Here is a 13,416-nt window from a genome sequence, read left to right on the forward strand (position 1 = left end):
CCTAGCATGGGCTAGCTAAACAACAATGATGACTGTAACAAGAAAATAGCCGGGCATTGTGGCGGGCACCTGTAGTCCCAGCTACTCAGGAGGCTGAGGCAAGAGAATCACATAAGTCCAAAGAGTTTGAGGTTGCTGTGAGCTGTGACACTAACGGCACTCTACTGAAAGTGACATAGTGAGACTCTGTCTCAAAAAAAAAAAAAAAAAAAAGACAAGCATCCAGTTTCTTATGAGTCAAGTGGGTCAGGTACTTAAGCTCCCCCACACCCAGAGATGATGATGGATTTGTATTGATTTAGCATTAACTGCCATGTAAATTGTATGTAACTCACGCTAGTTTTGAGCCCAGAGCCTCATATAAAGCATATATAACTCACACGTCTCTTTGGGTGGGCCACAAGAAAAAAGATTTTTCTTTCTTTTTTTTTTTTTAGACAGAGCCTCAAGCTGAGCCCCTGGGTAGAGTGCCATGGCATCACAGCTCACAGCAACCTCCAACTCCTGGGCTTAGGCAATTCTTTAGCCTCAGCCTCCCAGGAGGTAGGAGCACTGGAGCTCTGGAGTTCAAGACTTGTCTAATCAAGAATGAGATCGGGGTGGTGCCTGTGGCTCAAAGGAGTAGGGCACCAGCCCCATATGCTGGAGGTGGCGGGTTCAAACCCAGCCCTGGCCAAAAAGAAGAATGAGATCAGTGAGTAGGGCACTGGCCCCATATACCGAGGGTGGCAGATTCAAACCTGGCCCCAGCCAAACTGCAACAAAAAAATAGCCAGGTGTTGTGGCAGGCGCCTGTAGTCCCAGCTGCTCGGGAGGCTAAGGCAGAAGAATCACCTAAGTCAAAGAGCTGGAGGTTGCTGTGAGTTGTGATGCCACGGCACTCTACCGAGGGCAAGAAAGTGAGACTCTGTTTCTAAAAAAGAAAAAGAAGAAGAAGAAAAAGAAGAATGAGAATCTGTCTGAAATAAAAATAAAAAGTTAGGATGGCACCTGTGGCTCAGTGAATAGGGTGCCAGCTCCATATACCGAGGGTGGTAGGTTCAAACCTGGCCCTGGCCATACTGCAACAACAAAATTGCTGGGCGTTGTGGTGGGCGCCTGTAGTCCCAGCTACTCAGGAGGCTGAGGCAAGAGAATTGCCTAAGCCCCAAAGCTGGAGGTTGCTGTGAGCTGTGATGCTACAGTTCTCTACCCAGGGCGACAAAGTGAGACTCTTGTCTCTTAAAAAAAATTAGCTGGGTGTTATTATAGGCATCTGTAGTCTCAGCTACTGGGGAGACTGAAGCAAGAGGATTACTGAGCCTAAGATTTTGGGTTGCTGTGAGATACAATGATGCTACGGCACTCTAGCCAGGGCATTAAAGTGAGACTCTATCTCAAAAAATAAAACAAAATACCATCTCTAAAAATATTTGCATGTTGTGATGGGTGCCTGTAGTCCCAGGTACCTGGGAGCCTGAAGCACGAGGACCATTTGAACCCAGAAGTTTGAGGTAGCTGTGAGTTAGGCTGACACCATAGCACTCTAGCCTGGGCAACAGAGTGAGATTGTGTCTCAAAAAGGGGGTAAGGTGGCTGCTAAGCCTTGTTCTAGCTTGTGAAAAACCCAAAGCATCTTTTTCTTCTTCAGGATCCTAGCAAAATTCCCAGCTGGCTGAAGATTAACAAGATCTACTATCCTGACTTCATTGTGCCAGACCCAAAGGTATCCAAACCCAGAGGCTTAAGCTCTTTCAGCCCACAGAATTAGCTTGCATGCCACAAAAAACCTATCTCTTTCTCAATGAAAAGCCATCCAGGGAGGAGGACCTGGACTTACCAGGGAAATGAGAGGCATAGGGACTACCAGCTAACACTGAGGAAAATCTTCTTCAGTATAAGAAGAGTATACCCATCCCTTCACCACTGAGGGTCTGTTCTAGAAGCAGCTTGGTCCAATCCCTTCATTGTACTGACAGAGAAGGGATACAGAGAAGAGATGGGACTCTGCCAGGTTCACCCAGCATCAGCAATGGGATTAGAACCCAAGTCTCCCAACTGACAGCCAGATCTTTTTTAGTTTTAGCTGTTCTGTATTGCTTCTAGCTTGTTGGGAGATATTTAACAGTGACAACCTGCCTGATTTACTTCTGACAGAAGGCTGCCGTATGGGAAATCACAGGGGCCGAATTCTCCAAATCTGAGGCTCACACTGCTGATGGGATCTCTATCCGATTCCCTCGCTGTACTCGAATCCGTGATGATAAGGACTGGAAATCTGCCACTAACCTCCCCCAACTCAAGGTACCAGATCTTAAGTTGTATGTGTGTTCTCCAGCCCACTGCCCTGGCCTTGGAATCTTAGGCATCTTAACTGCTCATGTGTCCTTCCTTTCCCTCATTCCACTGAGGACAGGGAGACCAAACTGGTGTCAGTCAGGCAGCAGTAGCCCCTCAATCCCTCCAAAGCCTTGTGTTCTTCAGGCCCCCTGAGCAGCCTTTGGAGAATAAGAGCCCGGAGGCTGATTAAGAACTGGGTTACGGGGCGGCAGCCCCTGTGGTTCAGTGCATAGGGAGCCAGCCCCATTATACTAAGGGTGGTGGGGTCAAACCCAGCCCCGGGCAAACTGCAGCAAAAAAAATAGCCGGGTGTTGTGGTGGGCGCCTGTGGTCCCAGCTACTTGGGAGGCTGAGGCAAGAGAATTGCCTAAGCCCAAGAGCTGAAGGTTGCTGTGAGCTGTGATGCCACAGCACTCTTCCAAGGGCAACAAAGTGAGACTCTGTCTCTAAAAAAAAACAAAACTGGGTTACAGGGACTGGGGATTCATGTCCTGATTACTCAGGTTATGGGGCTAGGGGGTATACTCCGAATAGTACCAAGAAAGGGAACTATTTGTCCCCTGCTATTTGTCTTTCTGTCTTTCTCTTTGTTCCCCAGTCACCCGTGCCTAAAACACACCACACTTTCTTTTTTTTTTTTTTGTAGAGAGAGAGTCTCACTTTCTCACCCTTGGTAGAGTGCCGTGGTGTCACACAGCTCACAGTAACCTCCAACTCCTGGGCTTAGGCAATTCTTTAGCCTCAGCCTCCCAAGTAGCTGGGACCACAAGTGCCCGCCACAATACCCGGCTATTTTTTGTTGCAGTTTTGCCAAGGCCGAGTTTAAACCCACCACCCATGGTATATGGGGCTGGCGCCCTACCCACTGAGCCACAGGCTGCCCAACACACCACACTTTCTGCCTCAAAGGCCAGTGTCTGGGAAGGGAGTGATAACCACCCAAGGGTCTTCCTCCCTTTCTCAGGAACTGTACCAGCTGTCCAAGGAGAAGGCAGACTTCACTGTAGTGGCTGGAGATGAGGGGAGCTCCACTACAGAGGGCAGCAGTGGAGAGAACAAGGGCACTTCAGGGACTACTGTGCCCCATAAGGCTCCCAGAGCCTCCCCCAGCAAGCCCTCTGCTAGGGCTAAGAAAGCAGAAGGGAAGCCAAGTAACCTCAACAGCAAAGGTGGTAAGGAAAAGCAAGGAGGGCTGGGGTGGCAGGGAGCTGCGAGGGGCAGAGATCAAAGGGCAGGACCCAGTCTCACATCCCAACTTTGAGATCACAATATCCGTGTCCACTGTGGCTAACATCAACTGAATTCCTGGTATGTGTCCAGCCACGGACCAGAAGCTGTTCTGCTGGGCAGCCCTGAATAAAGCAGTCCTCTGGAAGAGCCAGACCAGAAGATAAGCCACCTTTAAGCTAAAGGGCTTAGCTGACAACTCTCCCCTACTCCTCCTCACCACGCTTATAGCAGAGGAAGGGCCTGGACCTGCCCTTTACTGCCCAGTATCAGCAGTCCCCACCCTCTTAGTTCTTATCCTGAACCCTGTCCTGCAGGCAACACGCTGACTGCAAAGCCTTCCCCTGGGAAAGCGGGAGAGAAGCTGGCTGTGAAGGTGGGGGCAAAGCGGAAAGCTGCTGACGAGACCCCGTGCCAAACAAAGGTGAGGGTAAGAACTGTAGGCGGGCCAGTCTGGCCCAGGGCCTTGTGTTCCCAACCCTCTGCACGTGAACTTTGAAAGAAGTTGAGCAAAGGTGTTTGGAGGAACACTGGCTAAACTCCTTCTGTGCCTGCAGCTAGCTGCTCCTCTGTCATGGGCAGGGCCAGCAGTGCCGCTGCTCCACCCTGTGCCCTCTTGTTGCCTTGCAGAGGCGGCCAGCCAGCGAACAGAGAGGAAGGAGAGCTGTGCCAACAGGCAGGAGATAGAGCAGCCAGCCTAGCCAGGAGAGCCTGCAGGGACCTGGCCAGCTGCTGGGCCCAAGTGACAATTCACATTAAAGGGGAGAAAGCTCAGTCTGGGTGTGGGAGTGCAGCAGTGTGAGTTTGTGGTCAGGGCGGGAACTGGTCCAGTCAGCAAGGACAGAGGCACTGGCTTGGTGACTCTCCTCCCACCTGAGCTTTTCCCTTTTACACTCACTTCTCAGTCTTGGGTTCGGCAACATCTGTCAAGCACCTGCTGAGGCCAAGAACTGGGTTTAGTACTGGCTTAACTCTGGGGGAGCTCATGGCCCATAGTGGATAGGGAAATAAATACATGATCACCACACCATGTCATTGTGCCCCCATTCTCCCCACCTCCACCCAAGTAAACACAGAAGCTTGACAACTCAGGATCTGAAGCCAGAACCCAGCTGATCAGCAGAAACTTTCCCTTTCCCACCTTCCCCTTCCCTGGCTGAAGCCCTTGAACTCATCCACAATAATGAACAGGACACCTGGCCCCTTGCTCTGGCTAGCTGTGCACAGTGGACTGCTGGATTTCAGGGGAGAGCCAGCACTGCCTGACCACTAGCCACTGGATGGCTCTTGGTGATACGTACTTTTCTCATTTCCACGTCCCAAATGTCAGGGCCCGTCTTTCTTCTTTTCCCCTAAGCAGGGATGGAAGGGAGTTATCAGTCTTAGTAATTTGGAGTGACTGGAGGATGGGGGGTATTTTATGCATCTGCCTGTTCTCTGGTAAACTGTTTACGTGTGTCTTTAACTCAGGGCTCCCTCCTTACTCTGCCCTTCGCTGATTGGGGTGATAACCTGTCTGCACCCAGTGCAGCCAACCCTGCCCTGCCCCTTCTGCGTTTGCAGGTGCTGCTGGACATCTTCACTGGGGTGCGGCTCCACTTGCCACCCTCCACGCCAGACTTCAGTCGTCTCAGACGCTACTTTGTGGCATTTGATGGGGACTTGGTGCAGGAATTTGACATGGCCTCAGCCACACATGTGCTGGGTAATGGAGACAAGAACTCCAATGCGCAACAGGTCTCCCCAGAGTGGATTTGGGCATGTATCCGCAAACGGAGACTAGTAGCTCCCTGCTAGGATTGCTGCACTTCGTCTCCCTTAGGCCACACTCTTCCTGGTCACACTGCTGGCATGGGCTCAGGCAGGAGGCAGGCAGGCAAACAGGGCAGGGAAGGGGGGCTGGCTTCTTCAAAACCTGCCGATTCTCCAGGGTCTCTTCTGGACCAGAAATAAGCTGCTGTGGGAGCCACAAATGAAGATCAGTTTCTCTTGCTGGTTTAAATAGATCTTTCAGATCTGGGTGCTGGCTTTGTCATATTTTTTTCTGTGAAATACTTAGATTTTTCTTTTTTTTAATATAAGTAAGGTATCTTACCAGTTTCTGTCCGTTCCCCAACTATACCCCTATAATTTCCATAGTGATTAAGGAATAAAGGCTGGGCTATTGAAGCTCTGTCCACCAAGTTGTCTCTCTCTTCCCTGTTTGCCCTTTTTAAAAAAAGTTATATGTAGAAGATGTCCTCAGAAATGCTTCTTATATTTAACAAAACTTGCATTCACCCTAGCCTCTTCTGCCAGGAGTAGACCCTTGTTTGAAAGAAAACAAAATGAACTTTTATGATGATTCTCATGTTCTCTTATTACAGAGTGAGGATCCCCAATTTGAAGGGAGGAGATAGGATCAGGTAGGAAATTGGGGCCTTTATGAAGAAAAGGAGGTTATTTGGGCTGCCCCTCTGGGGGCATAGAGGACTCCAGGAATATCTGCCTCCCCAAAACCTGGAAACAAGACTGCTCCTTAAGAATAAAAACCTATAGCTCAGCGCTTGTGGCTCAAGTGGCTAAGGTACCAGCCACATACATCTAAGGTGGTGGGTTCGAATCCAGCCTGGGCCCGCCAAACAACAATGACGACTGCAACCAAAAAATAGCCAGGTGTTGTGGCAGGCACCTGTGGTCCCAGCTACTTGGGAGGCTGAGGCAGGAAGACTCGCTTGAGCCCAGGAGTTGGAGCTTGCTGTGAGCTATGATGCCACAGCACTCTACCCAGGGGGATAGCATGAGGCTCTATCTCAAATAAAAATAAAAACCCACACCTTAGAACAAATCTGCACAATCTGCTTACAAAGAACAGCTCTAGTGCCTCCTAAGGCTGTAGGCAGGTGCTGTTCTTTAGAACTTTTTCTTTTTAAATAGAGATGGGGTCTTACTATTGGCTGTTGCCCTGGTGTCAAACTCCTGGGCTCAAGCAGTCCTCCTGCCTGAGCCTCCCAAAGTGCTAGTATTACAGGCGTGAGCCACGATACCCAGCCTTCCATAGAACTATTTTTTTTTTCTTTTTTGTAGTTTTGGGCTGGGGCCGGGTTTGAATCCGCCACCTCTGGTATATAGGGCCAGCGCCCTATTCCTTTGAGCCACAGGTGCCGCCCAGCCTTCTATAGAACTTTTTGTGGCAGTGGAAATACCCAGTAAATCAGTATTGTCCAGCCAAACTATTGAGCAAGTGGCATGTGGCTAGCACAGCTGAGGAACTGAAGTTCTCATTTTAGTTCACCGTAGGCTCACATTACTAGCGACTAACCACACTGGATGGGCAGGTGTAGACAGACCTGATTCAGTTTGGAGCCCCGAAATTTAATAGCTGTAACCTTAGGCAAGTTACTTAACATCTGTACTTAAGCTCTTCCAAGTAGAATGGGGATAGGCTTTGTACCTAAATCATAGGGTTAGTATACGGGTAAAGTGCTTTGTGCAAAGTTATCTAGGGCTGGGGACATCACCATTAGTGCATATCCAGACGCTACCCAGAAGAGGGGGCCCTGGCTCATAACCTCAGAACCCACAGTAACAGGTCCGCATGTTCCAGTTCACACTCCACTCTAAGCACGGGTTCACCAGGAGATGGTTATAAACTGGCTTCCATGTCCTAGTCCTGGTGGCTCCAGGGTTTTTGGCCAGGGCTGGATTTGAACCCACCACCTCTGGCATATGGGGCCTGCGCCTTACTCCTTTGAGCCATAGTCATGGCACCAGGTCAGTCAGGGTTTTTTGTTCTTTAGTTCTCTAAGACAGGGTCTTACTCTATTACCCTGGCTAAAGTGCAATGGCGTCATCATACAGCTTACTGCAACCTTGAACTCCTGGGCTCAAGCAGTCCTCCAGCTTCAACTTCCTAAGGAGCTGGGACTCAGGCACATACCACCACACCTGGTTAGTTTTTCTGTTTTTTTTTTTTTTTTTGTAGCAGTGAGGTCTCTTGCTCAGGCTGTCTCTAAATCCTGACCTCAGATGATCCTCCTGCCTCAGCTTCCCAGAGTGCTAGGATTATAGGCATGAGCCACCGTACCTGGCCCAGTTCTTTTCTTTTTTCCTGTCAACAAATTATCAGGCTCTGGACCTAGTTAAGAGCAAGGACCACTGCCTTTCTTCACCCCTCATTCCCCATTTCTACCGGCAATGTTTGCAACTGAAGTAATATCTACTGAGAGGGTGTTTGTCAGTGAGCTTGGAGGTTAACTTTAATCTGATTGACCTTTGCTTCCACCTACTGTTTAAAATGTGGAGGGGTAGGGACAGGAGAGGTGCCCTGATTCTAGCCTAGGACACTTGGTGTTTCTGAATAGGCACCATTCAGTATGGCTTTAGTATTAGGAGTATGATACTCTTTTTATTCTATCTTCTGTGGAAACAAAAGCTGCTCCTCCTTTGAGCACTGACCTACATAGATTTCCATTCCCCTGTCTAGCCTCCTCAGCCCAAGCAACTAGACAGGGCAGCAAATAAGGGCCTGCCCTGAGGATCCTACCAAAGACAGCTGTCCTCTCCAACCTGGCCGACTGGGACCCAGCCCTACCTATCCTTATGGTTGCCCTCACCCAGAGTGCATCTTCAAGGTAAAGGGGCTCTGCCAAATGCAGTGATCACCTTTAGTAATGACCTAGGCCCTTGGCCTTTCTCAGCCTTATGTGTTGTGTAGTTGTTGCAGTCTTTCCTAATTCATGGTTTTCTTTGCTACTGAGATTTGACTATATACATAGGTACAATTTAGTTTCTTTTCATGTACTTCACACCCTGAGCAAGAGAATGTTGAGGCTTGTGTCTTCAAGAGTCAGACTACAGTTGACCTCCAAGAGGTCAGCCACCTACAACAATGAGGACAAAGTGCTGTGGCTCAGCCCTGAGCCTTGACACCCTTTTAGCAAGATTCTACCCTCTTTGAGGGTAGATACGCACATACTCTTATTCTCCCAAGGGCTGCATTCTCAGTTCTCAGGAATTTTCCTTTTTCCTGGGACTCCTGGTCAGAGCTGTGTACAAGACTGAGCAATCTGCCTATGAGGCTGGGCCCACCTGTTTGGAGAACCACAGCTATATCCTAAAGCTACCATATATCCCAGGGTAACCTGGGAGACTTGGCTTACTAGCTGTCCTCAGTTCCTGTCACTCAGATCTTTAAGGCCCTTCTTGACTAGATCAGTGTAAATGCCTGAACTCATTTGGTGCTTCTTCCTATTTAGTCTTGGGATTTGTCCTTTTCCCAGCCAGCTCCCATTTCCTTCTAGACTTTTCCATGGTCTCTTACACATCACTTGTGAGATCTTAGGCAAGTCACAATACTGAACAGGGATATTTTGGCCAGGGCCCCATGCCCCAAATATCCCTAAGAATAATGCAATTTTTTAAGAATGTGCCTGTGTGTACACGGTTTGGGGTTAGCCTGTGGTTTATCAGTCTTAACTATCAGAACTTCGGTATCCTCACACCAGATCCAACAGGCATCTGTATTGAAACTTTATTATAAAATTATAAAGCAGAGCTCTGTAACAAAAAAATACACATTTGGGTTTGCTTTAACTCCCAAGTCTGAGAAAATCTTATTAAGCCACTTAAAGTAACACATCCAACAGATTTCAACAAATTTATACAATATATATTGAGATTATTAGTTTGGATCCAACTATTCCAACATATTATGAACCAGTCAGCTGCCCAAGTCTTAAGTCTCAACTGAAATCTCAGCGCAATCACAGCAAAAGCCACAGAATAATTGGAAGAATTATATGTTTCCATGATAATTAAAGCCAAGGATTCCTGAGGGAAAGGAGGGAAGATTCAAGGATTTTTTTAAAATCACATTTTATACTTGGTTTAGATATTAACTGGAATGGGATGCTGAGACTCCCAACTTTTATTTTTTATTTGTTGTAATAATAAAATGATACCAGAAGAAAAAAATCAGAGTTGTTTGACACTTTTTTTCCTAAATGGAAACCTTCACCATAGGAAAACAAAAGATTAAAAGGCAAGTTCTTCCTCTAAAATGAATAAATGACATCAGTTCTGATTCTTAATGAAGTTACTAACCAATCATTAGTATTTTATTTTCAAGTTGTGTCTAGGAGGAAAACTGGGAGGGGGAGGAGCAGGTAGGACTTCAGCAGAGAAAGCAAGTTTTAAGTAGGGAGAGAGCCAGCTTCTGCCCTGAAGTTATTGCTAGATCTTAACTGAGTAGCATATACATAGACCTGTTTCACAGTGGAACTGAAGAGTAGCTGAATGATCTTTTACTAAACTGGTAGGCACTGTAAACTAGAGCATTCACTGTCTGCCAGAAAGGTGAAAGGTGCTATCTTTATAAAGGGAAAATCTGATTCCCCAACTCCTACAAAGGCTTCGGCCCAGAATCAAAGTATCGAGGCCTTGTATCACATCGGTAAGTGGCCCAGTGTTCAGCTGACAACTACTTTATGAAATTATTTTATTCCTCTGAAGGTGTTTAGTGGTTGATGATGGAGCAGAAGCATAAGTATGTCTGTGCTACTGAAGAGGTCCCTTTAGTGGTTTCTCACTGCATCAACAGTCACAACTGGTTCTAGTCTCAGAGCTCCACTGCAGGGTGGGTGCTGGGCAAGGCCCTCAGGTATGTATTAGTTGTGTGATTCACCCAGCTTTTCTGATAGCATGTGTGTTTTGTGCTTGGCTAAACTTCTCCAGCAAATAAATGTTAAGCCCTTCAGTTCATCCAGTGGTTTAAAGACCCTAAGAGAGCTTGACAACATCATCTCCTCATTACAATGTTCTTCCTAAAGGGCCTAGAGAATGTTTTTCCCTGATCCTGGGCACCAATAAGCATCTTGCTTCCAAACTGCTGAGAAAAATCCCCCCACAATCAGTAGGCTAAGAAGGAAATGAAGTAGGAACTCCCCACCAACCTGGGGAATTAAAACTTGCAACATCTGTTCACAGGCAGAATCCAGACTTACTCAATATCTTCTGATACCTCTTAGGTATTCTTACAGGCATTGTTTGTTCTCCAGGAAATTTATCTGGCTGGAGAGGAGCAAGTCTCTTTGCCTTGGGTGAGACCAAATTCAAAACCTCCATGGGTAGGAGATGGACCTCAGTTTCAGGGAAAGTGGTTTAAGACTCCTGCCTATTGCAAAAAGAGGGTCAGAAGCCAAGCCAAAGCTAAGTAGAAAGGCCACTGCACTGCCTTCACTCAACACTTCCCCTTGCCTCATCAACAAAAAGATGGTACAAAGTCCGGCCCGAAGACAGGAAGCAGCAGAGATTACTCACACATTGCTTGCATACAGATTGGGGACTTCTCAGCAGTTTGGAAGCAAGATACTTATTGGTGCCCAGGATCAGGTCAAAGACTAAGAGCTTCCAATCCCAGCACTTAACAACTTTGAAGTTTTCTGATAGCATTTGTGTTTCATTTCCCACGAGAGTTAAATTTACTGGTCAAATTCTATCCTAAGGACCACTATCGGTCTGGTAAACTAACATTTTTGGTCCAAAGAAACAGATTTTAGACAGTGTAGCAAGAGACTTTAGTAATGGTGGGTTAACACAGAAAGCCAGAGAGACCAGAAATTTAAATCCAAATGTGCTGGGGAGGAAGAGATCCATTTCTAACAGGACTTTCAACTGATGAAATACACAAGCATCTCCAGGGGATGGGTGGGATATAGGAGAAAGGGTGAAACCGTCTAGGTTCTCAGAGGAAGAGAGGAAAAACATGGTCCAAGTTCTGGAAAGTCTTCTGTTCACCAATTACCATCATCACCCCAAGATTATTGAAACAAGGACTCACCCACATGATTTGTAGCAGTTCCTACTAGCCTCAGGGGCTTGGCCAGTCACAAGGTGCACCCCCATGGCAAGATAGGCCTGCCCAGGGGTAACATGGTATCTTCGCTTGCCCTGATCTTGGGAACACTGTACAATTTCTTCTGTTAACTTGCCCCTCTCTGCAAGGTGGCCAACCCTGAGCCCAGACATCCCAGGCTTTGTCCCCCTATAAGGCACTGAAGCAGCAGGTGCGAACCCTCAGGACCGGAAGACATGCACAGCTCGGATCACATACTGCCGGCAGATGGGACACTCGTTCATGCGTTTGCCACACTTGGTACAGGTCACCATGTGGCCACACTCCAGCAGGACACAGTCGATGGGTGAGTCCATGCAGATCTTACACAGGTTGTCCTCCAGGCCTGACGGCACTGCTCCTCCTGTATAAAAGGGGGAGAAGGGAAAGTGAGGAACTTATCTACACTGATGGGGAAGAACACACACACTGAACAAACCCCCAAAATGCACATGCTTTCCTCAAATAGAGCTCCTCTAAGAAGATATATGCTCAGTAACCAACTCCATTTGCTTGTTCAGTTCATACCTCCTCCACTCCAAAGGTAGATTTGAAGAGTATAGTATTTATGGATCAAATACATCCCAAATACGTGAGAACTAAGTCAAAGTCCTCAGCTTAAACAATTTTCAGGAAATTGAGGCTGTAATATAGTTGAGTGGCACTTAGGGACTCATCCCAAGGCAGAACATGCTGAAAAGACAAAACTGGTTCAGAAAAGTTTGGGTATAAATGAAACTGTAACAAAGGGCTCGTGAAGGATCACAATAGGGGTGTATGGTGCACCTCTCCAGTGCAGGACACAGCTACTACAGAGACTCTACCTAACAAATTCAAGTATTTTGATTTGGTTGTTTGTATCCTCAAGTTAACCTGAAATTAAAAAAAAAAAAGGTTCACAAAACTTATCTATAAACACATCCCTAATAAAATCAAGGATATTGTGAGTCCCCTGTACTATCCCACAAACTACCCCTAAGCTGTTTCTGAGGAAAGTTTCTGGTGTAGGAGTTTAGCAGAGATTATTGCTCCCTCTTCTGTGCTACCCCCAGAGAACTTTATTTAAACCCTTATGACTGCTTATTACATTGCACTACTAGTTTTCCCAGAAGATTTTTGAGGCAAAATCTCACTGTGTCACCCTGGGTAGAATGCCGTAGTGGCATAGCTCACAGCAACCTCAAATTCCTCGGCCCAAGCGATCCTATTGCCTCAGCCTTCCAGAGTGCTAAGATTACAGGCATGAGCCCCCACACCCAGCCAGATTACAACTTTTGCCTGCTTTTCTCACCCAGTGATTATAAACTTCTAATTCAACATATTCAATTTCTACAATTATATGCTTACCCATTACTATATGCTCTGAGGTCAGATATTTGCCTTTGAAGCCCCCAAATGCCAGTCATGTGGTAGGTATTCTCCAAATGTCTGATGAATGAACATATCCCAAGGGAAATGAAAACAGCCCACATTTACTAAATGCTCACCATGTGCCAGGCAGGGTCCTAAGGGCTTTGCATGTATTAACTCACTGAATCCTCACAAAAACTATTAAGTAGGTACTCTTGTTACTCTCATTTTATAGATGACACAACTGGGGCCAGAGAGTTAAGTGGCTTGCCAGAGGGCACCCAGCTGCTTGGTAGAGGAGCCAGGATTCAAACCCAGGCAGGCTGGTCCCACAGCTCCTGCACTGTATGGTCTCCGACATAACTGCCCTAAGGATAGAGACCACCAAAGGCCATATTAACTGCCTAATGCACAGAGATCTCAATGAATACTAACTCGTTTGTGCCAGTGGCCAGTGTCCTCATGGGTTAGCTGCACAAACAAAAGAATCTTCACATTCAAAAGCCAGCTCAGGCCAGGAGTGACTCACTCCTATAAACTTAGAACTTTGAGAGGCCAAGGAAGGAGGACTGTTTTGAGGTAAGGAATTCAAGATTAGCCTGAGCAAGAACAAGACTGTTTATGCCAAAAAAAAAAAAAAAAAAAAA

The 13,416-nt window shown here is 47.0% G+C and overlaps 2 protein-coding genes across 8 annotated transcripts in view; one reads left to right on the plus strand and one right to left on the minus strand.

Moving 5' to 3' along the window:
* Nucleotides 1-5,715, plus strand: part of LIG3 (DNA ligase 3) — a 32,497-nt gene extending 26,782 nt beyond the window's left edge. For 4 of the 5 annotated variants that reach the window (XM_012809787.2, XM_023517519.1, XM_023517521.1 and 1 more), the window contains 5 exons: nucleotides 1,631-1,705; nucleotides 2,137-2,283; nucleotides 3,284-3,491; nucleotides 3,864-3,970; nucleotides 5,110-5,715. In XM_012809787.2, the coding sequence (XP_012665241.1) occupies nucleotides 1,631-1,705; nucleotides 2,137-2,283; nucleotides 3,284-3,491; nucleotides 3,864-3,970; nucleotides 5,110-5,343 (771 nt within the window). In that variant the 3' untranslated portion in view covers nucleotides 5,344-5,715. Of the gene's footprint in view, nucleotides 1-1,630; nucleotides 1,706-2,136; nucleotides 2,284-3,283; nucleotides 3,492-3,863; nucleotides 3,971-4,176 lie in introns of all 5 variants that reach the window. The other variant, XM_023517520.1, reaches the window with a different exon arrangement.
* A 3,815-nt stretch (nucleotides 5,716-9,530) lies between these two features.
* The window catches only part of RFFL (ring finger and FYVE like domain containing E3 ubiquitin protein ligase), a 67,098-nt gene continuing 63,212 nt past the window's right edge, over nucleotides 9,531-13,416 (minus strand). For 2 of the 3 annotated variants that reach the window (XM_023517502.1, XM_023517501.1), the window contains one exon: nucleotides 9,531-11,783. In XM_023517502.1, coding sequence (XP_023373270.1) covers nucleotides 11,602-11,783 — 182 coding nt within the window. In that variant the 3' untranslated portion in view covers nucleotides 9,531-11,601. The remainder of the gene's footprint in view (nucleotides 11,784-13,416) is intronic. The other variant, XM_012809791.2, reaches the window with a different exon arrangement.

Source organism: Otolemur garnettii, unplaced genomic scaffold (genome assembly GCF_000181295.1).
Source record: "Otolemur garnettii isolate 467f Iridium unplaced genomic scaffold, OtoGar3 scaffold00112, whole genome shotgun sequence".
In the NCBI taxonomy this organism is placed as follows: Eukaryota; Metazoa; Chordata; class Mammalia; order Primates; family Galagidae; genus Otolemur; species Otolemur garnettii.